The sequence below is a fragment of the Muntiacus reevesi genome, chromosome 2 (genome assembly GCF_963930625.1).
Source record: "Muntiacus reevesi chromosome 2, mMunRee1.1, whole genome shotgun sequence".
NCBI classification, from domain to species: domain Eukaryota; kingdom Metazoa; phylum Chordata; class Mammalia; order Artiodactyla; family Cervidae; genus Muntiacus; species Muntiacus reevesi.
The window spans coordinates 218,902,916-218,929,748 of NC_089250.1; the positions used below are offsets into that span (position 1 = coordinate 218,902,916).

The 26,833-nt window shown below is 44.2% G+C and overlaps 1 protein-coding gene across 6 annotated transcripts in view; it reads left to right on the plus strand.

Annotated features, from left to right (window-relative positions):
• The window catches only part of WWOX (WW domain containing oxidoreductase), an 883,821-nt gene that overhangs the window by 27,744 nt on the left and 829,244 nt on the right, over positions 1 to 26,833 (plus strand). For all 6 annotated transcript variants that reach the window (XM_065925072.1, XM_065925068.1, XM_065925069.1 and 3 more), the window contains exon 5: positions 22,490 to 22,596. In XM_065925072.1, the coding sequence (XP_065781144.1) occupies positions 22,490 to 22,596 (107 nt within the window). The remainder of the gene's footprint in view (positions 1 to 22,489; positions 22,597 to 26,833) is intronic.

Below are 26,833 nucleotides of genomic sequence, written 5' to 3' on the forward strand. Positions count from 1 at the left end.
ACAAGAGAGAGAAAGGCAGCAGGGAGAGCTTGGACTTTGAGCTCGGAACTCGCTCAGTTTCTCTTACCCCATAGAGGGAATTCTGTTAAATGTGTTCTGATTCTGGAGGCCAGCTCTCTCGACTCCTGTGTGTTGGATCACAGGAGACTCTTCGTTCTGTGAACTGAGACTCTTTCTTCCATCCATGACATTGATCTAAATCAGGCTTTCTTTTCTTTCTACTAAATTTTTCAATTATCAAGAGGCTAAAAGAATAATTAGACTGAAAATATTACTGGGGGATAAAAATTAAACCACTTCTGCTAAAACTGACCCCAAAAGATAATAGAAAGGAAAATGACATTTCTAGGCGTTTCTGTCTGATTTCCCTTTCTACTTGATATGAAATCTTTCAGGAGTTGAACACGGGTTTTCCCAATGGCTTAGTGGCAAAAAAAAAAAAAAGAAAAAAATCTGTCTGCAATGTAGGAGACTCAGTAGATGTTGGTTTGATTCCTGGGTCGGGAAGATCCCCTGGAGGAGGGAACAGCAACTCCATTATTCTTGCTTGAAAAATCCCATGGACGGAGGAGCCTGAGGGCCTATAGTCCATGGGGTTGCAAAGCGTCGGGCACAAATGAGTGGCTTTGCACTCACACACAGACGTTGAACACTGAAGTGTGTGTGCATTCGTGTGACTTTCAAGATCCCTAGGATAGAGTTTGCCCCTGTAACTGGAATTTATCCAGCATGCAAATGCAGGTAACTGATTGGCTTATACGTGCTTGATATTGAATGATGAGTAGGTGTGATAACTATATATAAAATTATATTAAAGTCCAGGAGGTGCTTTTATGGCGTCAGGCTGGAAATGGGATCTGATTTTCTTATGGCTTTTCATGTCCATTTTGATGAATCTATTTATTACTTCTATAATGAGTAGTACACATGGTTGGTTAGCCAAGTTATTGAACTTTATCAACCTTGGCTGAAATTCACAATGCGTGCCAAACTTGTTGTAACATGTAAGAAATTACATCTGGGCTAAAAGGTTCAATAATGATTACTCTTATAATGGAATCTTTTACAAAGCATGGGATTTCACGATATGCCTATCTATGCTTTTTAAAAATTATAGCGATACAGTGAAACAAGGAATGATGCAGAGCTGAGAAAAAGGATTAGCTTGTGGAATAGATTCAGATTGGGACAGGTTCCTGCAACTCCCAGGAAGTGGTGAGAAGATTTTCGGGTCTTGTCTCCTGATTGTGTACTTCAGTGTTGGTTTTCACATGGCTCTCAACTTTATTTTTTTTTTTTTTTCTTTAAACCAGAATTTGTTGGTATACAGAACTCCGTTTCATAGGTAAAGTGGCACATTATTACCACTTCTATCGTACCAAGTATTGAAGGTTAAAAACACAGAAACATTTGGTTTTGAAAACACCGCAAATAGCCAAGACCTCACTGGAGCAAGCCTTTATCATGTGACTTGTGAACTCTTTTGGGTCTAGAGGACAGAATCTAATAGTGTACTGTTATACCCCATCTGTTTATAAATTCCACACTGATTTGAAATGTGCAGCCTCACTCTTCTTAAATTACGGTGACTCGAGGTGCATAGAACATCTTACTCTAAACGAGCGGAATTTGCGCTTAGATTGGTCAGGTCGCCCATAAAGAGGTGTGGGGCTTTGAAGGCCCCAGCAGAGGGCGTATTTTCCCCCCTTTGCCAAGTTCTGCCCTGAGAGAGAAGCGGGACCCTCGTGTGGGGACCAGAAGGCTGGCGCCTCATCCCGCTCACGTGAGGGAGCGCAGCCTTTCCGGGGGGCTGTGGGCTTTCTGATCCTCAGAGGCAGGGCAGAGCCCCCCCAACCCTGGGGGCAGAGCCCACCCCCGCAGCCGGCACAGGGGGCCCGGGAGGAGAGGAGAGGCGGGCTTGTGGGTCCCGCGCTCACTTCTGGACGTCCCACCACGTGGCTGCCCCGGCCGCCAGGGCGGGAGGTCAGTGAGGGCAGGGGGTAGGAACACAGCTGGAGTCCCTGCACCCAGAGAGACGTGTGCGAAGTGGGAAGCTGGCCACAGTGGCGAAGCCTTGGCACAGCAGAACTGCCGCATACACGCCTGTCCGCTGCCTGGTTTTGTTTTGGATTGTGAGCCCTCGCTCTTTCCTAGGTAATTAGATACGCTTTTTTTTTCTTTTAATAAAAAGAAAAAAAAAATAGGAAAAAAACCTCTGTGCTTTTCAACTTGGTAACGCTTAAGCCCTGCACCCTGTCGTCGCCTGTGAAGCGGGCGTGTGATGCCAACCTGGTGGTTTCGAGGGCGTCCAGTGAGGTGCAGTGACGGTGCCCAGCATGGTGTCTGTCGCCTTGTCGTGTCCACCGTGAGCTTCCTATCTTTGCTTGTTGGGACTCAGTTTTAAGTTTCTTTTCTCAACTTCTTAACAGTGGGCATGGTCGTGTGGACACCAGCGCCAAGGAAGCTAGATGTTTTCTTGGAGGTTAAAAAAGGAGCTGGTGTCCGGTGCACTGTTGTACGAAATAGGGAAGAAAAGTCACTCAAGTTTTAAATTCATCGACCGACCTTCTGCGGGATACCTTCACCCATCAGTTTCTGTCCCGCTTTGGGAGTTTGACAAATATTTGCTGATTTTGTCTGACTGCCCTTGGGCAGCGGGTGCAACTGCCAGTGGATTGCAGAAGAGATTTCTGCAAAGCCCTGGCTTCCCATGCCCAACTTGGACCGCATCCATGCTTTTAGCAGAAGAGACAGTATAAGGAAGGCCTCTCTCGTTCCACAGCCACCGAGCGCAAGCCTCAGCTTTTCCCGTAGCGCTTGAGCATTGCAGATGACAGACCCGAGTGGGAGAGGAAAGCGCAGAGCAGGGAGCACATGCCTCACTCCGGGGAGTGGAAATCCCTTGCTCAGCTCAGCTTTCCAGGGTCCCGCACGCTGACAGTTGTTCAGAAGGAGGGTACACTTGGGGGCGCCCACTCTGAGTAGTCAGTGGACGGCCACCTGCCTTCAGCTGCAATCCCCCTGCTGCCCTAGACGATCACCAAGCTTGCACAGGCCACGCGCTCAGGCTGGGGGAGCAGGATGGAAGTGCTTAATGCCCCCGCACCATGTGAGGGGTGCCGGTGGTGAAGGTGGGCCTTCTCAGCTGCCGCCGCATTGGGCATCTCTGTTACCTCCAGCTGCTTGGGAGTGTCTACCGGGCAGCGTTCCTTGTAGCCCTTAGCATCTCCAGCAGTAAAGTCTCTGAGGCAAGACAGCCTGCTTGTGCATTTGGGTGGCTGAAGCTTTCGTGGTCTTGGGGGTCAAGGAAGGCAAACAGTGCCAGTGATCAGACCACACCTAGAACATTGTGTTCACTTCTGGTTGGAACCCGGACAAGCCACGAGCTGGCAAATCGAGTCACGTCCTCACAGTGCCCATTGGTTAGCTGGTGGCAGAAGAGGTTGGCGTTAATTAGTCCTTGTGATAGTCCTGCAGGAGAGAGGTGGACTCGGTCTCCTTCAAGGGAAAGAGGTGGACCAGTGCTGAGTTCTATAGGGAAGCAGAGTTCGGCCAGTTAGAATGGCAGGGGGAGGGGGGAGACGTGTGCAATGAGTCAGGTTTTATCAAAACTAAGCTAGTGGGTTTGTGTTGTGTATTGGAAGTGTTTTAAGAGGTTTTCTTCTCAGCTTAGGTTCCCCCTCAAAGCAGAACTGGAGCCAGAGTCTTATTTGCAGGTAGTTTGTGGACGTGCTCAGAGCACGGGTGTGGGACAGAGGCTTAAACAGGGGCGCAGGCTGAGCAGGGCAGGGCGTGCCGTGGCGCAGGCAGCGCGGGGGCCAGGGCGCTCTGCCCAGGGGCCTTCTGAGGGGGTCTGTGAGGTGCGCTCAGGGCTGCCAGCCTGCAGGCGCGGGGGAGCACCCCTCCCAGCCCAGCAGGCCGGGGCAGCCCCTCGCTGTTAATGCCCAGCCCTTCGGGGTGTGCAGCTGTGTCCCCCAGGCGGGCTTCTGCAGGCATCCCATGCTCCGCAGTAGGACTGGGGGTGCACGCCGCAGCCGGCCCCACGTCAGGCTGTCTGGCTGCGTTTGTGTCAAGTGGCTTGACGGAGGTACTCCGGCTGCACGGAGCTGGTGGCCACAGCAGCAGCAGTGGCCGGGGTGAGACAGGACCAGGAAGGGCACCGCGGGTGTGAGGGGTGCCTGGCCCGTGCGCCCCGGCTCCGTCGCTCTGCACTCTGTGCCCTGATGTGACCCGTCCACCCCAGGCTTCGCATAAGGGCTACAGACTGTCCGGAGTGTGAATCAGCCCTGGGGCTCTGACCTCATCCACTGTCGGATTAGTTTGCTCAGGCTGCCAGAACAAAGGACCACAGCCTGGGTGGCTCAGAGGAGAGGAATGAATCCTTTCCGAACTCTGGAGGCTTGCAGTGTGAAATGAAGGTGTCGGCAGGGCTGCATTCCCTCTGAAGCCTGTACGGGAGGGTCCTTCTTGCCTCTTCAGCTGCCTGCAGACCCTAACTCCAATCTCTTCCCCACCTTCACGTGATGCCCTGCCTGGCTCTCCCTTGTGTCCTCACACCGTCTTCCCTCCGTGTGTGACTGTCTCTGTGTTCAAATGTCCAATTTATAGAGACACCTGTCACAGTGGATTGGAGCGTACGCTAACAATCTAATTTCAGCTTGATCACCTCTTTCAACACCCAGTTTTCAGATAAAGTCACCTTCTGTGGTTCTGGGGGTTCAGTTCAGTCGCTCAGTCGTGTCCGACTCTCTGTGACCCCATGGACTGCAGCACGGCAGTCCTCCCTGTCCATCACCAACTCCTGGACCTTGCTCAAACTCATCTCCATTGAGTCGGTGATGCCATCCAGCCACCTCATCCTCTGTCGTCCCCTCCTCCTCCTTTCAATCTTTCCCAGCATCAGGGTCTTTTCCATTGAGTCAGTTCTTCACATCAGGTGGCCAAAGTATTGGAGTTTCAGCTTCAGCATCAGTCCTTCCAATGAATATTCAGGACTGATCTCCTTTAAAATTGACTGGTTGAATCTCCTTGCAGAACAAGGGACTCTCAAGAGTCTTCTCCAACACCACAGTTCAAAAGCATCAATTTTTTCTGTGCTCAGCTTTCTTCGTAGTCCAACTCTCACATCCATACATGACCACTGGAAAAACCATAGTCTTGACTAGATGGACCTTTGTTGGCAAGGTGATGTCTCTGCTTTTTAATATGCTGTCTAGGTTGGTCATAGCTTGGACACACATTTTTGTTTTTGTTTTTTTAAGCGTGACACAGTTCAGTCCCTAAAAACCATGCTGTGAGAGAGGCATTCCTTTCTGTCAGTGATGCTGCCAGCTGATGGACAGGCCGTCCCATTAACGAACACTGAGCGCTCACCTGTGTACTCGGTGCCACTCTAGGACCTGGGGATACAGTGACAAACAGAATATGCCCCCCTCGCTTGGAACGGACTTGCCGATGGTGAGTGGTCTTCAGAAGTAGCTCTTCTCTTGTCTGGTCTTCATGACCTGTTGGAAGCAAGCAGGAAATTGCCTCTTTTCCAGAAATAGAGCAGGCTGCCTCGCACAGGTGCTTTCCCCATCTCAAAGGTGTTGAAGTGTAGGCTGGGTGGCCACTTGCTGACGATGCTGCAGGAATGACTTGAGTGCTGGTCAGGGCTCTGGGTTCATAACGGTTGAGGTCCTCTTCTGATCCCAGGATGGTCAGCTCCTGTGGATGGATTTGTTCTGATATTTCGTTGTTTTGTCAAGTACACAATACTTCTTTCTGTTTATCTTTCAGAGGGACAAGCAAAATGTTTTCACAGCTTTCATCTTTTTTTTTTTTTTTTTAAATTCCAGACTGTTGAATTTTAACATCTTTTTTTTTTCCCGCCCCCCCCGGAACCCTGGGCTCCTTTGAGACTCTGATGGGATTTCCGGCTTCTTTGCACAGGGGGGTAATCAATGTGTTCATATCCTGGCATTTCTGTGCAGGTTTGGGAGGTGGGGAGGATAGTCCCTGGATCCTGAATTAAGAAATCCTGATAGATTTCAGGAATTATAATTAGCAGTAGCAGTTAAATACACATACTTGCTTTAGAGAGTGCTTTATTCATGAAAAAAAAATCATTGAACTGAATAGAATTAGAAAATAAAAATATGCCTGGAGAGGTTGATGTTTCTATTGTAACGGTTGCTTTTCTGATAGAAATTTATCAGCATGTAATTAATAAAGTATTACTGATTTCAGAATTACCCTTAGCTAAACAATGGAAATTTCCTAAATACCTGGCAGGTAATGAAAAAAAAATTCAGATAGTGACAGCCTGTCATAGTTGAATCTAAAACCTAGGGGCAAAATACATATATTCTATGTAGTTTCCATTTCTAGAGCCTAGGTTTCTAAATTCTTCCTTATAAAATTTTAAATTTCTTACTTTTTTTTCTCTGTGAAAGATTGGACCCCCCTAATTATTGATTTCCTTTTTTAAAAATAATCTCTTCATAAATTTGATTTTCACACTGAAGGCAGTTATTAAAATCATTCTTTTGTTGGTCAGTAAATGTAATTGATTTAAGAAAACTGGAAAGATTTGATACTAGAATTAGCTGATCATCCAGGACGTGACATTTAGCGTCTTATTCATGGAAGGTCTGTGGTGGATGTTTATGGAATTTAATTCAGGCTTTGCCACATTTCCAGCAGAGCTTTTAAAAGTGTAATAGTTACTGCCTCCGTGGGAATAGAAATTGTTCAAATATCATGTGATGAAAAACTAATGTTAGTTTACTTAGAACAAAACTGTGTAGCAGAGTGTTATAGCCACCGAAACTCCTCAGCCAAATGTTAAGTAAATGCAGTGAAAACATTTGTAAAACATCATCATTCTACAGAAGAACTAGTTGTGCCAGATACTGCGTTACTAGCTGGATGCTCAGCGACACATGGGTTGTCTTTCTCACCCCTGTATTCCTGTTATCTTGGTCATAATTCGCCTTAGATGTGATTAATTCCCTGGCACACCGAGAGAAACAGCATCTTGCTTAAACATTGGCTGTGTGTAGGGTGTTCCCCCCCCCCCTTTTTTTTAAGGGTGTTCCTTGATGTCACGATTATGGGCGAATCACTTGAAATGAATCCTTTTCCTCGATACACAGTATTATGCCACTTTCCATGGAAAGATGAAATCAATACTGCTCCCTGTAATGGAGGTTTCCTTTTTTCTAACTTTTTTTTTAGGCTGATCTGAGCAAAGATGTTCAAATTTCCATTTATTTAAGCAAGATGGAGTTCTTGCTACGCCGAAGGAATATTTTCAGCTTAGTAATTTACTTAGAAACTGCCTCACTCTATATTTGATGTTAAATTTGAACTAAAACAAAGAGCATCATATGACACGGGTTCTTACATTAACATTTTGTTGGATTGGAAGCAGAATCAACACATTAGTCATCTTAATTCATTTAGGTTGGCTTTCTCCACAATTCTGGAATCCAAAAACAACACATTTGTCAATTTTACACACAAAGAGAGAGGCAGGATGTAGTTTATAGTTAAACATCCAGCTTTGCAATGAAAAGCCGATGTAGTTACAGTAAGTTGAATGACATTCAGGGTGAAACAAACAGTGCCATAAGATCTTAAGACAAATTGAATACTTAAAAAAAATTTCTTTTATATTTGTTGAAATGAGATTCTCTTTACAGATGCTTTTATAGAATCTCGTAAACTGTCTAAAATTAAGTTTTCAGTGCTTGTTATCCAAATGAGTTCCGAACTTGGCTGTTGTGACTATTCGATATTAACGTTTTCTTTCATAGAAACATATATGGGTCAAGGTCACCTTCATGTCCTCCCGTGCTTTTTCCTTGTTTAGCTTCAGGTCAGCTTAGAATTGAATATTAAAAGTACTTTGTCTATCCCAGGGGTCAGCAAACTGTGGTGTGTGGGCTCAGCTACAGGCCCTCCCTGTCTGTTTTTGTAAATAAAGTTTTATTGGGACAGAGATACTCACTCATTAACTTACTGTCTGGCTGCTTTCATGTTTAAAAAGGCAAAGGCAGAGACCACGCGGCTTGCAAGGCCACAGAAATTTACAAGTGTTTACAACACTGGTTTGTTCTAGCACATGTTTCTCACTTAAGGATTCCTCTGATAAAATTTCAGAGTTGTTAAGAAAACAAGAGCTCATCACACCTAAAGGATTAGTATGCTCTTTTTCATGTAATAAAGAAGGCACTTTCTTGTCTTTACCAAGGTTGCCAGGGAGCTCAGAACTAACATTTAAATGCTTAAGAAACTAGTCTACTTCAGATTCCTGATAGATCAGATTTTTTTTTTTTTTAATATTAATGATGTGGATGCATGTTTTCCCCTTTTTAAAAAAGTCAACTTTTTAAAACTATAAGTTACATATTAATAAAACTTATACATTTTAGTTGTATACATGAATGACGTTTGACAAATGTGTGCACCTAGGAAACCACTGCCTCCAACCCAGACCCATATTTAAGCCTCCAGGGGAATCTCCTTTTGCTTTGCCCCAGGTAATTTGTCAGTTTCCTCCCCCTTCTTCCCCCCAGGCAACCACTGATTTTCATGTTTTCTTTTTTAAGCCCCTCTCCCTTTATTTTGCCCCTTTTCCTTCCCTGGAAACTATTTGGAAACGTTTCTACTTATTTTGGCTTCACCAAGGGGCAGGAAGGCCTTAGTCCCTGACCAGGAATTGAACCCACGCCCCCTGCATTGGAAGTAGGATTCTTTAACCACTGGACCGCCAGAGAAGTCCTTATTTTCACATTTTTCGTTCTTTTTCAAAGGTGTTTTTTTTTTTTTTTTTTTTTTAAACGTGGTTTGTTTTTAAGTCTTTATTGAATTTGTTACAATATTCTGTTTCTTGCTTTCCTATTTTTGACCATGAGGCATGTGGAATCTTCATTGCCCTACCAGGGATGGAACTCGCTCTCTCCACATTGGAAGGCAAAGTCTTAACCAGTGGACTGCCAGGGAAGCCCTGATTTTAACATTATTTTAAATTTCTGGGTTGTACATGGTGTTTATCATGTTGTAAATACTTCTTGGGAGAAGGTGAGGCACCAGTGTTGAACAGCTCAGCTACTAGAGAAGCTAAGGTTCGTTTATTCTGTTTGGTGACCTGCACAGATGTTTAGATTTCCATAGGAGAATCTGAGATGTATATCACAAGGAGAGCGTTTTAGCTGATGTTGTGTTAGTAAGAACCCTGTTGCATTGAAACCTGCTACTTGTCCAGGACTCTGCGTGGGTATTTCATCAGATGTTTCTAATAGCCCTGCTAGAACACAGCTTCTCACTATTTTCCTCCATGGATGCAGACACCGAGGTTGGTAGAAGTTAAGTGTATCAGCTTCCTGGGCTGCTGTGGCAAACACTGCAGACTGGGTGGCTCAAACAGCAGTTTGCTGTTTCACATTTTGTGGAGGCAAGGGTCTCCCATCGAGTTGTTGGCACAGTTGGTTTCCGCTGTGGCCTCTCTCTGCTTTGCTGATGCCGCCTCCTGCCATGTCATTGCGTGGGCCTTCCTCTGCGCGCCCACATCCCTGATGTCTCTCTCCTTATGAGGATACAAGTCTTATGGGATTAGGGCCTCACCCTTAATGGCTTCTTTTACCTTCATCACCTCCTTAAAGGTCCCAGCTCCTAATGCCACATCAGAGGTTAGAGCTCCACTTATGACTTTTTAAGGGGACACAGTTTGGTCCATGACAACCAATATGACTCCTGATCTGTTTTTCCTCCAAGAAATTCTTTGATTACATGTTCATTTCGTATTCTACATCTCTCTCAAAGTGCTAAAGAAAATCTGCTTCACCTTTGGAGACTCTGAAACGGTACATGCTTGAGGGGCAGCCTGCATGCTTGAGACAAATGAAAAAAACTGAGCTGAGCCTGCTTCTCAAGCTGTCTGATCTGGGAGGATCATCTCCATGGGCATCTTCTGTGGCTTCTGCCCAGCTGTATGGGCTGCCACTGCTGAGAGCGGGGAACCCTGCAGACCTGGAGGCTGAGCAGAAGCCCTGTGCTAACCCGAGTCCTCCGTCACGGGACTTGGAGAGCGCTGTGTTTCGTCTCCTTAGTGTGTCTTCATTTTAGTAGTTACTGCTTCTTAGCCAGTCTCAGCAAATGTCTGGTTACAGATTTTCTTCCTGCATAAGAGGGTGTTGTAGGAGTCACCCATTTCAGGACAGGTCATTGATAGACGCGGAGAGCAGAAAGTGAACAGAACCCTCTTCCTGGGTTATCTTGCTCTCACTGCTGAATTTAAGTCATGCTTATGAGAAGGTGCATCTTACAAAGTTAAAGACGGTGGAGAATGAAAAGTCAATTTGGGCCCTTTAAAAGTGAGCCTCAGAAAAGTGCTGAATTTCCCCAGCATGGTGTTTTGAGGACCTCCATGTGACTTTGGAAGCATAAAGAATTTTAATCTTTTCAAGAGAGGAAGGCATATACCCTTTTTTTTTTTTTTTTTTAAAGGTGAGAGCTAAGGTTGATTAGAAATTTAAAAAATTAGTTACATTGTGACATTGAAGGTATAGGATGGAGGAGACTTCATTTCTGGAAGCTCTCAATGGAGTAGAGGAGTATTTTTTTTTTAAACTGTTCCTACCTGACCGCTTCTTAAGGGATAGGAGTTGGCAGATGGGCTGATTGCAGCCACTTTGGTCGTTAAGAAAGTAACAGAAAGGGGTCTTTGGACAAGTGTGGGTGCAGAACCCAGGCGGCCGCCCTGTTTGCTTCAAATCGTAAAGAACCTTGTCTTGAGCAGAGGAACAGGGTAACAGCGGCCACTGTCATGAAAGGAAACCCCAGCCCAGCTGTGAAAACAGTGAACCGCTCGGTAATATAATACAGGCGTGCTTGCCTTTCAGAGCTGGGCTCTCTTCTCTTGAAGTGGCTGTAAATTCATCCATCAAAGTAAAAAAGGCCAAACTTCAGGGTAAATCTTTCCACTTGTAACCTTGTAGAAACACTTCACTTCTCTGGGTAGATACTGCTGTGACTGTGGAATTAGAAGAGCTGACACCATGGGGGGTGTGTGTGTGTGTGTGTGAGAGAGAGAGAGAGATTGGGTGTGGTATGTGTGTGATTTGTTACAGAAAAAGTCTTGCCTTCTAATAATGTAAACTTGAACCAAACAGAATGTGTTGGGTTTGGAATTCTAGAGACTAGGGTACTTTGCTGTGTTAGTGGCATTGAGTGAAAGATGCTTTATCTTGTTGAAGGCCTTTAATACTTAGTGGTCTCCATGTCCAATGAACTAGACTTGAAAAAAATTTTTTTTGAACTGGGAAGCCTTTGTTTTTGCTTCTTCTGTTTCATCCTGTTTTTATTTTTCTTCCTAAGAACCTGGGCCAAGTTTGTAAAAGTGCCACACTTTGTTTAAAAAAAAAAAAAAATCCAAGATGGCATGCCTTTCTTCTTAAAGGGGGGTGGTCTTTATCTTTGATTTTAATAAGGATGGTCCTTTCAAGTCTGACTTGGAAGCGTTTTAGAAAGTAAAGGAAAAATTTGAGCAAAACCTCTAATGGCCATGGTGTTAAGATGGTCCCTTGCACCGCAGCTCATTGGTTGAAAGCATAGAGGCAGAGTTAAATGAAGTCCGTCCTTTAACGTTATTGACCTTGGCGAACACGGAGAGAAGGTTTATTTCTGTGGATTAGTTCTCCCTGCCCACAGGCCTGTACACAGAGAAGCGTTTGTGAAGGCGAAGGATGGTGTTAATTCTGAGCCCTGTGATGAAATATTAAATAAATGAGAGAAGGTAATTTGATAATGCCTCATGGTTTGGGGACAGATTCCATAAAGTAAGTACTTTTATGTAACAAAGTAGCCGACAAGACCTAAGTTAAGCTCTTTGCCTAGACGCGATGACACGGGAAAGATATGAGTGTCAGGAGGCTGGTTGACATGGGGGCCCATGGCATTTCGACCATCTCTGTTGCTTTCCGAAGGGCAGCTGCTCACTTAGCTTACATTGTGTGAGTGCTAAAAATGTAAACATACCTCATAATGGCTGCGAAGAATATATATCAAATTCTCTAAGACATGTTTATTTTTTAGTACTGATTTTTGTTTATTTCTCTGCGCTAGGTCTTAGTTGCAGCACCTTCCACCTTCACTGTGGCAGGCAGGATCTTTACTTGCAGCACACGGGATCTAGTTCCCCGGCGGGGGATTGAACCCGGGCCCCGTGCTTTGGGAGTGCAGAGCCTTAGCCCCTGGACCGCCTGGGATGTCCCTCTGAGTCGTATTTAACAGGTGCCATTAGCAGACAGTTGGTTTTCCCTGCCCTCAGGAACTCTTAGTTTGTGACCTGAGCCCATGTGGTGAGTGTGGTGGTTTGAAGGCTCACCTGCCTTGAGCTCAGGCCACGTCCCTTGGGCATCCTTCTCAGTTTTCGCCCTCCGATCTTGTGAGGCCCGTAACCTCTGGGATTGTGGGTTTCCTTGACTATCAGTGAGGACAGTGATGCCTCTTAGGGCTTCTGTAAAGTGCACCTTCAGTTAGAGGCTGATTCTCCAACAGCGCCCAATGTGGCGCCCAGCATGAGATCACCCCCAGGCCACCCTCTCCACACCTCTGTCTGCAGTCTTCTCTGGGTATCAGGGTGCCCAGAGAGTGCATCATTTGGAACAAGAATCGTTTTTCCTTTCTCCCTGGTGCTGATTTCTCTATATCAAAGTTTATGAAGACTTAGCAATGATCCACGAGATACCATCCAGTCTTTTGTTCCTTATCCTAACAGGCTCTATACACATGTGCTAAAAACAGAAGTAGCATAGATGTTAATCATGTGGAAAACAAGTCTTCCTCACCTCTGACCGGTAATAGTTCTTTTGCTGAAATAATCAATGTTATCACACATCTGAGCACGAACATTCCCTATTTTGGCTTCAACCAGTGGGCCCATACATACCTGCTAATCTGTACCTTGATTTTTTTTTTTCTTACAGAACATGGGCATGTTTCCTGGTTTCTCCTCCTCCCTTCACCCTGTTCTTTTCTGTGTGTGCTATGTAATTTATTTTGCCTAATTGATGGATATTTAGGTGGATTCCAAGTTGTTGGCGGTTGTAAAACAAGGCTTGTTAAATACTCCTCTCACATTCTAGCTCATGTGGGCAAGGACATTTATTGGCTGCATTTCTGGTTATGAAATAATTGGGCAAAAAGGCTTGTCCATGAACAGTTGGATATAGTCCAGTCACCTCCAAAGATGGTGAGCCATTCTGTATTCCTTTCCAAGCCCCCTCCCCTGTCGACCTGTGAGGTTGCTTGTTTGTCCTGCATCCTCACTGACACGGATGCTGTTTGATGTAGCTGTCCTTATAGAACCCGTCTTCGTTGGGCTGCTGAGGACCATGTTAATTGTAATCTCTGGGTGCTTTTCTCACTGTGATTCGTAACACACTGGGATCTGAACTGTTCCTGGCAGGTCAGGTGAGAACTTATTCAACCAGCTCAGTGGCAGCCCTGGTAGGCAGCCTGGGGTCAGTCTTGCCTCTTGAGGGATCTCGGGCAGTCAGGTGGAATTGATAATACAACTTTACAAAACACTACCGTGTGTAAACACAGCCTGTTGACGATTCAGAAACATGCTCCAAGCGAACCAGCCATTTCCTGCTTCTCTGTTCTCACCGCTTGATTTGGCATTGTTCTTTGGTAAATATTTATATTTAGGACCTCCTGTGAGGGGTGTGGAAGAGTCACCTGTGGTCCTTGTCTGTAGCAGTGTAGAATGCACGCATATAAAAGCAGGGCATGCTGTCACTTAACTGCTTCTGGAGAGATGGCTGTAGTGTTATAATGTCTTAAGAGTTGGAGAGTGTGGTTAGTATTTAGCGAGCACGTGTTCGAAACTCTCAGGGTTATCTGTTCACTGCATTTGTGGTATTGATCTCAGAGCTGTAGTGACTGCATGTCGAACTCGATGGGAAATGTCCTGGGAGCACTAGATTTCAGCAGCATGGTCAGTGTCATACCGTCATAGCTTCATTAACAGTCATCAGATCAGTGAGGAAATATGGTCCTTGGACATTTAGGAGAATGTAGGTGAAACCCACATCCTTAAAGCTAGTGGTTTCTTGATGCTAGCATTGTCCCAAATTTGAATTGTCCCCAAATCCAGGTCAGGATGAAAGACATGAGGCTCTTCGTTTTGCTCTGTACATGACCGTTGCTCTCCAGGGAGGGAGCTGGCTTGTGCTGGAAGATTCTGTAACTTGTTGATTGGTTCCTCCACATCACTGTCCTGGTGTGTTCTAGGATGGGAGGGTGGGGAACGGTGCAGAGGAGAGGAATCATCATCTCTCTGGCCTTTTAATTGTGTACCGTTAAAAGTAACATTTGTCTCAGCGCTTCACAATTATAAATTAATAATAACAACCCATTAGAAATTACTGGTGTTGTAAGCCCCAAGCTCCTTTGGGCATCTTAATAAAAATGATAATTAAAACCATAATTTACAGTAAATGGGGACACTGCCCAAGTAAATCCACAATATGGAGAAAATTAAAAAACTCAAACCGGAAGGAAGCTTCATAGCACTGGAGGAAGAAAAGGGCCTTGTCTGTGGCCCGACTTGAGCGGGAGCTCTGTCCGTGTCTGTGGGCCTGGCTTCCCAGCCTGGGGCTCTCTATGCTTGGGGAATCTGCAGCTCCGTCTCTGTCTCCCCTACCTGCTGGCGAGCCTCCCTGTCTGTGGCTCCTGCTCTGTCCCCCCCAGCCCCGGCCCCCAAGCCTCCATCCCCACCCCCCCGCCGCCCCGGCCGTGTTCCCTGCCTGGGTAAACTGTTCTCCAACCCTGGATCCTGCCTTAGACTTAGATTCAGGCTTTGTACAGTTTTTGCTTCCCGATGGTTTTCTCATTTTGCCCTTGGCTGTTGAGCATAAGGAGGTACCTCATCCCTTCTGACTGGTTACAAGGCTTCAGTATCCTCAAGTAGCCCATCTTTTGCATGACAACCAGAGGTGTCTTTTTTTTTTTTAATTCATTTATTCGGCTGTATCAGATCTTTAGCTGAGGCATGTGGGATTTAGCTCCCTGACCAGAAATTGAACTCAGGCCCCCTTGTGGGAGCACAGACTCTTAGGTACTGGACAGTCAGGGAGGTCCCCAGAGGTATCTTCAATGGATTAGACACTAGTAGCAGCAGCATCGGCAGTAATTCATAGTGCTACTCTACTCCTGAATTCTCACCAGTCTTTGATCTCGTTTTGCCCTGCACTCAATCTTTTATTTTTGGCTTGATTAGTTCGTTTTTATGCTCCTTGGTCCCAGTGTAGTTTTGGGTCCAGCATTCCTGTGACCACTCAGGGACTCTAGGGGAAGGCAGGGCAGCTGAGTAAAGGTTTGGCACCACACACCCAAACTCTGGGTTGGTGCCATCGCGTCTGCCTGTGCAGAGCCGAGCGCTGCTGCCCGTCTGAAGGTGTCGCCAACATCCTTCTTGCGCTTGATGGAGTGGGGTTTAACAGACCTTAAACAGCTTCTCAAGCAACTCAGGGTGAAGCCTTCTTTGAGATTTGGCAGATCACATGTGAAGGTTCTGACTGAGGCAGTGTCGCGATCAGGCTTGAGCCTCTGTCTCTAGCAGGGCTCTTCCCCGTACGATGTGTGTTTGAGCATCTGATGTCTGCCGTGGTCTGGCAGGTGATGCCAGCCTTCCGGGGTGACCATGGGAAACAGGGGAGCCTGAACCCCGTGTCTAGCCCACTGTGGCTCCTGGGCCTGCTAATCACCAAGTGGAATGGGGGCCCAGCGTGGTTTGATTGTAAGCTTTTACAGAGAACCTGGACATCTGCCGTTGGATATATTGATATAATTGCCCTGATTTTTTAATGCCAGCAAGTGATTCATATTAGGAAGGAAGGGAGCATAGAAGGATGGAAGAGAGGGCAGGACAGAGAAACGGCAATGAAGGGAGGCAAAACGTGGGCCAGAGGAAGCAAGTCCATGGGCTTGATTTACTCCACCGTCACCAGTTTGTAACCTCAATTCTAGACAAGGAAACCTCGTGTAAGATAAGCAGGCATTTCATATCTTTGAAGTATGTTTTCCCTTTTTCTGGTCCTTTAATGTTTGTATGCAAAGCTTGAAACCTAGGTCAGGGGGATATGAAACCCCCGCGGTGACTTGATTTTTCCCAATTGGATCAGACATAACAAGTGCTAGAAAACCAAGGCTGCCCATTGTTTTAAAACATCTTCTGTTAGTTTCTTGATATTATTAGCTTTAAATATTCCTCTGGACACACTCTTGCCACCTCCACGCAGTTTAAGCTGGTTCAATTTAAACATTGTCATAAAGTTAATTTTTTATAAGATGAATCAGGTTATTAAATTTAGTAAGCAATTGCCTTCATTATTTTGCACAAACTTTGGCGCTGGGCAGAATTGGCTTAGCACTACTACATTTTGCTAATTAAACTGGTCATCAGCTTTGGTATTACCGGAGTGAGGGATGCTATTCTCATGGGCTTTTCCTGGACTTGAGCAGTAGGTAGCATTATTAAACTTTTTTTTTTTAATTTTATAAAACTCCACACGCAAGAGATATGGTTTACTATAAAAGTGTTATTGTCCTTCCTAAACCATCGTCTTTTGAAATATCTCTGCTTTGTTTTTGCTTCCAAGGCAGTTGCACAGGATAAGAAGATGGAATTGTACGTTGCCGCTTTTAAAAGTAGACTTGTGATGTGTAACACATGACTTAGATAAAGGAAGATAGATGGAAGAGTGTAATTTCACATGACGCAGGGACAGATAGCCCAACCATAACTACAGTCAGGAGTCATCTGAAGGAGAGAGGATGCAGACTGGTGACCACAGCCTGTTGCTGCCTCAGCATCAGATGTGCTGTTTTTGGTAATAAGAAGTCATCTGCCACTGTTTATTTTGTCACGGGAGATGGCATGTTTGGGAAAATAAATTTTGATAGAATAAGGGCATGCTGGGCCCCCCCCCCCCCCCACCAAACCTGCAACCCCCACCCTCCCGATTTCTAGATAGTATCATTCAAAACTGGCATGATTGGTATTTTTGCAGGATTTCAGTATTTATTTGTGGTCTAAAAGGAAGTTTGAGGGCCATCCGTGTTTTCACAACTTGGATTGTTTTCAAACAGTTCAGAATTGTAGCCTGTTAGCCAACCTGTAAGGACATTCGTCTCTTTGGCAGGTGTTTATTGAACCCTACTGGGCCTTAGTCCTATGAGACACAGAGATGGAAAAGGCACTGATTCTAAGGTAAACTAGATAAATAGAGCCCTAGGACCTGCTTGGCCCTGCGTTGAGTGTTGATGCTTCCTCAATTCATTAAAAAAAAAAAGTTTGCTGTGGTATGCGAACTCTTGGGATCTAGTTCCTTGAGCAGGGATTGAACCCAGGCCCCGTTCATTGGGAGCATGCAGTCTTAGCCACAGAGTTCCCATGCTACATCTAAGCCATGGCATAGCCAAATAAATAAATAAATAAATGCATCAATTAATTAATTTTGCTAATGAGTGCTGAAGCATTGCCTCCACTATCTTCCCCCAATCACCATGTAATTTTTTTTTTATTTTATGTTGTTTAATCGCTAAGTCGTATCTGACTCTCTGTGACCCCATGAACTGTAATCCACCAGTTTCCTCCGTCCATGGGATATCCCAAGTAAAGGTACTGGAGTGGGTTGCCATTTCCATCTTCAAGAGATCTTCCTGACCCAGGGATCGAACTCGTGTGTCCTGATTGGCAGGCAGACTCTTACTGCTGAGCCACCAGGGAAGCCAACTTTTTTATACTCTTGGGTGAAAAAGTGATGTAAAATATCTCTTTGGATTGCTCTGACCTGGAGACTTCACAGGGACACAGAGTCCATCCTTTCCAACAAGCTCGGGGTGTGTGAAAGGTCCTGCAATTGCAAGTAAAGTCTTTCTTGGCCGCTTGACACAGCCTCCCTGTGGCCGTCAGCGTGTCATTAACCCGAGGGGTGCGGCATGTCAGTCAGGTGGACTGTCCCACGCTTGTGCCCATGCAGCTCTGAAATGGCTGGGCTATGAAACCTGGTGTTTTACTTCTCTTGCTTTCCCTTGTGATCTGGGTACCTTTTGCTCAGTGGTGACAAGGGGTGAAATTGGTGTCATGGATCCAAATAAGTGAATTTCAGGTTATTGTTTCTTGCCTCAAAGATGTGGGTTTGAGCACCTTTTCATACATGCACCAAAGAGGAGGCAAGCAGATTGAGATGTATGATATCTAAGATTTGAAATTGTTTGTGTGTATTTTGACCTCAGATTCAAATATAGGAGGTTGTCCTTCAGTTCAGTTCAGTCGTTCATTTCAGTGTCCGACTCTTTTCGACCCCATGAACTGCAGCACGCCAGGGCTCCCTGTCCATCACCAACTCCGGGAGTCCACCCAAACCCATGTCCACTGAGTCGGTGATGCCATCCAACCATCTCATCCTCTGTCGTCCCCTTCTCCCACCTTCGATCTTTCCCAGCATCAGGGTCTTTTCCAGTGAGTCAGCTCTTTGCACCGGGTGGCCAAAGTATTGGAGTTTCAGCTTCACCATCAGTCCTTCCAATGAACATCCAGGACTGATACAATGGGAAATGACTATATTTTGGGCTGTAGAGCTTGGCATAAATGGTGGTCAAGTGTGTTCTTAAGCCAGTACTTAGACAAATGGAGTGGTAGATCTTGTGGCTAATTTCTTTCTCTTTTAAGTATTTACTTATTTACTTGACTGTGCTGGGTCTTGGTAGCGGCACATGGGATCTAGTTCCCTGACCAGGATTGAGCCCAGGCCCCCTGCCTTGGGAGCATGGAGTCTTAGCCAGCGGACCAGCAGGGAAGTCCCTAGCTAATTTCTTTAAGTTCTAGTTGGTGTTGAAACTAGTTAACTCATCTGTTGCTGTTGGGAGCAGAGCTCGGAGAGAGTTTTTTTCAGTCATGATGGCTGTGCTATATTTGCAAGTTCATACAAATCAGAGAGAAAGCTCCAGACTTCCCGCTGAAGTGGATTTTGGAAAGGGTCGGTCATTAACATTTGTTTTCGCACTGACTATGGTTAAGATTAGACTCCTAGTGTGCATTTACTGTTCACTCCCCATTTTATTAATAAAGGATGACTGAGTTTCTGATGGGCTAAAGGCACAGCCTGATGTCTGATAGCTTATAAATAGCTAGAGCTGGGTCAACACAGACGTGTCAGACTCCTGAGTTTTCCGCTGTGCTATGCTGGCTTACCTTGAGAGCGGGTTTATGTGAGTAGTCTGGCCTCCATGCAGACTAGGTCCGTGGCGGTGGTTTAAATGGGCTACCGTGCCCGCCTCTTTCCTACTGAGTCTCTTACTGAGACTCGTGGCAGTCTCAGTAAGATAACGGCCTCTGACTGTTCCTACATACAAACGTTATCTTGGAAACGCTAATCTCTGATCATCTGACGTGGCTTTGGCTGAATTACATTGCTGCCTTCTCCAGTAGAATTGATTTCTTTGCCGTGACATATTCTGTGTGATTTTCCACACAGTTTACAAGGTGTGGTATTTTACACTTTAGAGTAGTGGGGTGATAGTCAATCTCTGAAATTAGATTCCTCCCCTTCTTTCCCCTCCCTTCCTTTCTCTTTTCATGTCAGTCGTGTATAAGAGTTCTAGGTGCTCCACATCCTTGCCAACACTTGGTGGGGTCATTATTTATTTTTTAATTTGTAAAAGTTTTAGCCATTGTAGCAGTAGATATGTGTTATCATCTTACTGTATCTTTAATTTGCGTTTCCCTAATGACCAATGAGTTCAAGCCTCATAAAATAGTTGAATTTTTCTTTATTACGTGGAAGAACTTATGTGAGATTGGCATTTTTATTTTCGTACATGTTTGGTAGACTTTATTATTCAAGGCAAATGGATCCAGAGTTTTCAAAAGAATTGTCTTTTAAAAAATCCAGGTTTTTTCAGTTGTTTTCTCTCTCCTTGCAGCAGTTTTTAAGTGGTGTCTTTTTCACCGATACCTTAATGTTAATTATACTTCCCCAGGTCACTTTAGGCTCTGTAGCCTCTGGCTGGCGTCCTCTCTTCACACGTGATGCCTGCCGTCTGCGTGCTCCCTTGCTCGCTCACGTGTCTGCTCTGGTGTGTGTGCTTCCTCTGTCGTCTGTCTCTCTGGCCCTTCGTCAATTTTATTTGTGTTTTCCCCAAGGCAATGACTTTCGGGTTTTTTGTTCCTCTGTATTTTATGTTTGTTTTATTTTTATTATCTTCCTTCTACTTTCTTTAGGTAATCAGCTGATTTAAAATTTCCTCTAATAGATGCTTAATAGAACTCATATTTTCTTCCAATATGTATTTATGGTTACAGATTGTCCTTTTGCCATGGCTTTAGCTATGTTCTGTAAGTTTTGATATGTAGGAGTTTTATAATCATTTAGTTTATTTTCTGACTTTCATTGTGAAATTTTTGAGTCATAATTTTTTGTTTAGCAATGTGTTGCTTAGTTTCCAGATGGGAACTTTCTAGGCTCTTTTATTGGTTTCTGATTTTATTCTACTGTTGTCAAAGGGCATCTTTTACAGTTTTAATGTTTGTTTGGAACTTGAGACTGTTGCCCTGCACATGTTCAGTTTTGGTAAATATCCGTTAAGTCCTTGAGTGTGCGTTTTGCTGTTGTGTTCAGTCTTTAATATTATCACTGTTTATCAGTGATTTAATATTTACCGGTTTATCAGTTAAAGTCAGAAATCTATTAGTTCCTGTTTATTGACCTATTTTTATCTTACTGATACATAAAATCTTTCACTCTGATTATGAATTTGTGTATTTCTCCTCTTAATTCTGACATATGTGTGTTATGTATATAAATTTAGAATTGTCACATATTCCTCATGGATTAGAACTTAAAATTATGAAATATTCAGGTTTTTCTCTTATACTTCTTTTGGTTCATCTTTACATGGTATGTCTTTTTCCATTCTTTTAATATTTCATCCTTATATTTAAGGATATAAAACAAAACATACACACTTTTGTAAGGAGCCTATTGTGTGTGTATATATATATGTTCTATTCAGTCTGACAGTCTTTGTGTTATTGCAGTTTTCAGTTCACTTTACTGGGATTACAGATATATTTGGGGTCAAATATATTACTTTATTATTGACTTTCTGTGTAACTTTTTTATATTCCATTTTTCTTCTTTTTCTTGTCTTTTTTCTTTTTAAAAATTATTCTACTTCCCCTTCCCTTAACTGGTTAAATTTGTATTATTTTACTGTTATTTCAGTGGTAATTGTAAAGATAACATCCTGTGTTTTTGACTCACTTAGATTCTCATATAAATTAGCACTTTCTGGGCAGTGCAGGGGTCTTAGAATACTTGAATCTCAAGTACTTACCTCCTGGGTTCTATGTCATTATTGTCAATATAGTAATGTTCACTAGGTATGGTAAATTTACAAACTATTACTATTATCATTTAGAGTTTTTCATCTTTTTACCCTTTATATTGCTCTGTCATTTTCTGCAACTCCAGATTTCTATCTAGGGTCCTTTCCCTCCTATCTGAAGAGTATCCTTTAGTATTTCCTGTATTGTAGACATGCTGAGGATATATTCTCTCAGCTTTTGTTTGCTTAAAAATCTTGTTTCCCTTTATTTTTGAAGGGTATTCTCACTGGGTATAGAAGCACCAAACCCTGGCTCACCTCTCTTGGCCTTTCAACCTCTCCAGATGTTAGCCCCCCAAATTCTCAATCATACTGTTCCTCTGATGCCCTCAAAGAGGGGTGTGTGTGTGTGTGTGTGAGTGTGTATGTGTTGTTTTGTCCAGCTTTCTAATTGTTCTCAGCGAGAGTGTGGGTCTAGGAAACCGAGTTGCCATTGCTGGAAGCAGAAGCGCTGGAAACATTTAAAATAGTCCAGGGCACACTATCAGGAACTTATTAGCAGATGTTTGTTTTACTTTCCAGGTTTGTTTTCTCTTGTTAGACTGTGAACTCTTTGAGGACAGTGACCATGTCTCAGTCTTTGTATATCCTTACCCTTTGTATTGAGCACAGAGTCTGGTTGTTGTGAAGCAGTGGTTCAAAGGCTGGCCATGCCACAAGCTCTTCTGTGGTGTGGCCTTCATCTTTGTAATCGCTGTGTTCCTGGGACAAGTTTTCTCAACCTCAACGCTGTAGACATTTGAACCAAATGATTCTTTGCTGTGGGGCTGTCCTGTGCCATATTGGATATTCTGTAGCATGCCTGGCCTTTACAGGCTAGATACCAGTAGCACACCCCCTTCCCACCTCCCCCTACAGTAAAGTCAGTCATTTTCTGACTACTGAAAATGTCTCAAGATAGTTGCAGATTTCTTCTGGGGGCAAATCCTGTCTGATTGAGATCCACCAGAGTAATGCATAAGGTGCTCAGCAGAGGCCATTTAGCATCATGATTTGGTGCTTTTGCATTTGTGTTTCCTAATGTGGACTTTCCTTTAAACCATAGGGTTTGAAACTGCCAAATCTTTCGCCCTTCATGGTGCACACGTGATCCTGGCCTGCAGGAACATGACGAGAGCCAATGAAGCTGTGTCCCGCATTTTAGGAGAATGGGTAAGTGAGCGCTTACATTTTTCTTTTTAATTGTCAAATACACATGCCGGGATAAACACTTGAAGGTTTTAGTACAGTTCATAAAGTTTATTGCTCTTGGAATAATGTTTTCTTTGTTTTTAAAGTCATATTCTCTTTGTTTATTTTATGAATGAAAGGACAGGCAAGCCGTTTATAGTTTGTTTATGGTTCTCTGTCAATGTCATCTGCTTTATTAGTCAGAGGTTCCAGAATGTTTACTCATTTAGCTCGTTTATTAAGAAAAACAGAATGTGGTTGACGCCCGTGAGTGTGACTAAGAGGTTATGTGCGGTTTTCAGAATGATAAAGGGGCAGACTTTAACCCTGTCTCGGTTTTTCCTCTTTGCTTTTCTCTGTGCAGATGTGGGTGTTGATATGCTTGTGTGCACAAACATGTATTGAGGGCAGTTGGTGCTCTTGGGGTTAAGGATATAGCATCAAATAAAACAAAATACCTGCCCTCATGAGCTTCTAGGTAGGAGAAACCAACCATAAAGGGATAATTAAAGTTTAACATGATGTCAGGTTGTTATAAATGCAGTGCAGGCCAGTGAAGCAGAGTGAGGGATCAGGAGTGGACAGCGTGGTCTATTTCAGCTTGGGTGGTCAGCAGAGACCCCTCTAAAGCTATGACGTTTGACCCAGGCCCTGATGAAATAGCGAAGTAAGCCATGCAAATGTCAGGGGAGATGCTTGGCGGTGGACATGTGCCTGGAGGCTTCCAGGCTTGGTGGGCACGCTCGTGTGCCTGGAGGCCGGGGGAGGGGAAGGGGGTTGCCGAGGGGCTCAGAGTCACTGTGGCATGAGAGGCTTTGAGTCAGAGTGACACAACTGAGTGGGTTTTTTGTTTTGTTTTGTTTTTTTAACATGATCACCGGGCTCTGAAGTGACATACAGACCTCATTCATCCCCATGCCTGTGAAGTGCCCCACTGTCATAGGTACTGGGTGTCTAGTGTTAAGGAAAAACAGGTGTTGCCACTGTCTCTGTAGAGCTTTCAGCTGAGGGTGGAAGACAGCTCAAGACAAAGATAGGTAAACACCAGTGTAAACTTGAAATGAGGTGAAGTGGTATTCCAAAATGGTGAAGGATGCCAGAGAGGCAGGGGGCATTTGGAGTCCCCGAGAAAGAGGTGACTGAGCTCAGATCTCAGGAAGGATCGGGGGGAAAGGGGAGAAGGATCAAACTGGACTGAGGGCGTGATCTGTGCGGTAGCTCTGGGGTGGGGGAGGCAGGTGGCTGGAGCGGGGCGTGGAGAGGGCTGAATAGTCCTTGCCAAGATTGTCTTCATCCTCTGAACACCGTGGAAGATTTCTTGCCATCTGAAGAAATAGACCATGGTCTGTTTAAGAGAACGTCCGGCCTTCTGGGCTGAGCAGTTATGGAAGTCAAGAAATTGGAGATTTATTTCTGCTTTTTCAAGCAGGATTTCAAACTTAGTATATTTCAAATGAACCCTTGTCCTGATCTCACTGGATTCATTATTTTGAGTTAAATTAAAAAACAGGGCCCATTTTTTCCCCAGTTATCTTAGCATCTTTCTAACTCCAGAGTTAGAAAAATGTGTTAACCTCTACTAGGTGGTATAGAGTAATCTTTAGAGATGTATAGAGAATGAATGGTCATATGTGCATATGGTTTGAATCTTCATAAAGTGTATATGATGAAAATGAAAGTCTCTTGCATTCTTCTCTTGGGGGTAAATATCATTAACTATTTCCTGTATGTTCTTCCAGAAAAGGTTGTGTATACTAGGCAAAACACATGCTGTTATGTACTTTGTACTTTTTTCCCACTTAATACTAGAGGAAGTCTTTTATTCTCAGTGCATAGATGTACCTTGTTGCTTGTAACTGTTGTGTGACACTCCATCATGTGTTGAGGCCGTCATTTATTTGTGTGGTCTTCCAAGTGATGCTCTCGTGAAGTTCAGTCTCTCACATTTTCATCCAAAGTTGGCTCTCAACTCTGCCGCAGTGACCATTCTTCTTTGTTTAGATTTATTTATTTTTAATTGAAGGATAATTGCTTTACAGTGTTGTGTAGGTTTCTGCCGTACATCAGCATGAATCGGCCCTGGGTATACACATGTCCTGTCCCACCCACCTCCCACCCCATCCCACCCCTCCTAGGTTGGTCTCAGAGCCCTGGTTTGAGCTCCCTGAGTCATACGGCAAATTCCCACTGGCTGTCATTTTACATGTGGTAGTGTTTCCATGCTATTCTCTCCATTTTCCATTGTATTTTAAGTACTACGTCTTCTTCATCCAGTCCTCTGCTGATGGACATTCAGATTTCTTCCATGTCTTGGCTGTTGTAAATAGCGCTGCAGTGAACACTGGGGTGCGTGTAGCTTGTTGAGTTATTGTTTTCTCTGGATATATGCCCTGAAGTGGGATCGCTGGGCTTAAGTATTCAGTTAAATGTTAGTTAGCTGCTGCTGCTAGTAATAATAATAAAATAATTTCTTATTCATACATGAAAGTACAAAGGAATGTTTACTTTTCTTAACCTCTCCAAGTGACTGAAAGAGGAGCTGTAGGGAGTGTGTTTATCAGCCTGACTCCAGTGGAGTTGCAATGAATTTTTTCTGTCTTCATATGTCTGGACTCCTACGTTTTAATAGATGTGTATTTAGTTTGTTGATGAGTATTTTCCAGTGGAGCTCATATTAGCACTCAACTGTCATTTGAAAAGCCATCTTAATTATTGATGTGATTGCTTTTTCTATTGTATTTACAGAGAAACACACTTTGCATATATTTAGGGAATATTGTTAAGGGATCAGTCATCAGGAACAACATGCAGTGGTTTATATCAGAACAGTTATTGAGAAAGCCGGGAGATGAGGGCTCAGAGAAAAGATTTATTAGTTGGAGCTAATGGAATGTGCACGTGTCGGGGAGAGCGTGCGTGCTCAGCTGGGTGTTGCCACGCAGTTTGATGCTGGGGGGGACTGAAGTATCATAATTATTCTAGTTTTCAATAGAGTTGGTACTCGGTCTGTTTATTTAGTTGGAGTGAAGTTGTGTGGAAAGCTGACAGTATTATCTCATACTGCAGCCTTATTGATAAGCATCGAAAAATAGTGATTTCACTGTCATTGTCAGATATGGAATGCTTGGTGCCAGCCTACGTGTTAGACAGTTTGCTGTGCTTTTAATGGATGCTGACAACCTGTTTTCATGAGGCAGTAGTAAGGAGTGAGGTGGGGAGGATCCCATGTAAAACATTGTTTCCACTTCTAAGAACCGCTGGAGAAATCTAGCTACTTCTAGACTCTCTCTAATCGGCTCAGTGACTTCATGATCCTGTGTGTTTTAGTATTTGTAGGCATTTCCCCCACTCTCCTGTGATAGAAGAAGCTTAAATCCAATAATTTGCCTTTATAGACCAAAGGCCTTCTTTCACGAGATGTGTATATGTTGAGGGGAGACATGTGGGGTGGCTAACATACAAGCTTGATGTCTGTCTAGTCAGGCAACTTGGCTTGGAAAAAGTGATCATTACTCAGTGCATTGCAGAGTGTAAATCTCTTCCCCATTGTTGTGAGTGATCTCTAGCTAAACAGAAATATAAAAACTCTTAATCTTTTTAATAGTTACAGACTGTTGGGAAGAGTTCATCCGACATCAGCTGCTAGATTTGTTCCTCATTTCTTTACTTTAAAAGTTGTTTTTATGTATAGTATTGGATTTTCAGTAGATTAAGTATGGTGTAAACAAGTCTGCATGCCAGCAGGAACTGTATGAGCCACTCTCTTTAATCACTGTGTGCCTCGTCACTCAGTTGTGTCTGACTTTAGCAGACACACACACACACAGGCAGAAAGGTTCTACCTCGGGACATTTCTGTTTACAAATGTCATCTCCTTATCATCAGCTGCAGGTGGGATTGGGTATTCATAGCTGCCTCTGTCCTCGGCACCCTGCTTATTGGCACTTAGCAGTGAAGTATTTGTGTATGTGTGAAACCCATCTTGCAGATGAGGCTGTAGAGGCTGGGAGAGGGGGGAGGACTTTGTTCAAGCTCACACAGCTGGGAGCTACATGGTGGATCCAAGGTGTGAAGCCGTGTCTCCCGACCCCAAAGCCCTTCTTATTACCCAGTCCAGAATGACTGGTGCGTGCTGTGGTGGAGGACGGGCCTGTTTCACGGGCTTGGTTTCTCTGTCCATGATGTGAGGGTCCCTGTGGTTCTCCAGCAAAGAGAGCCT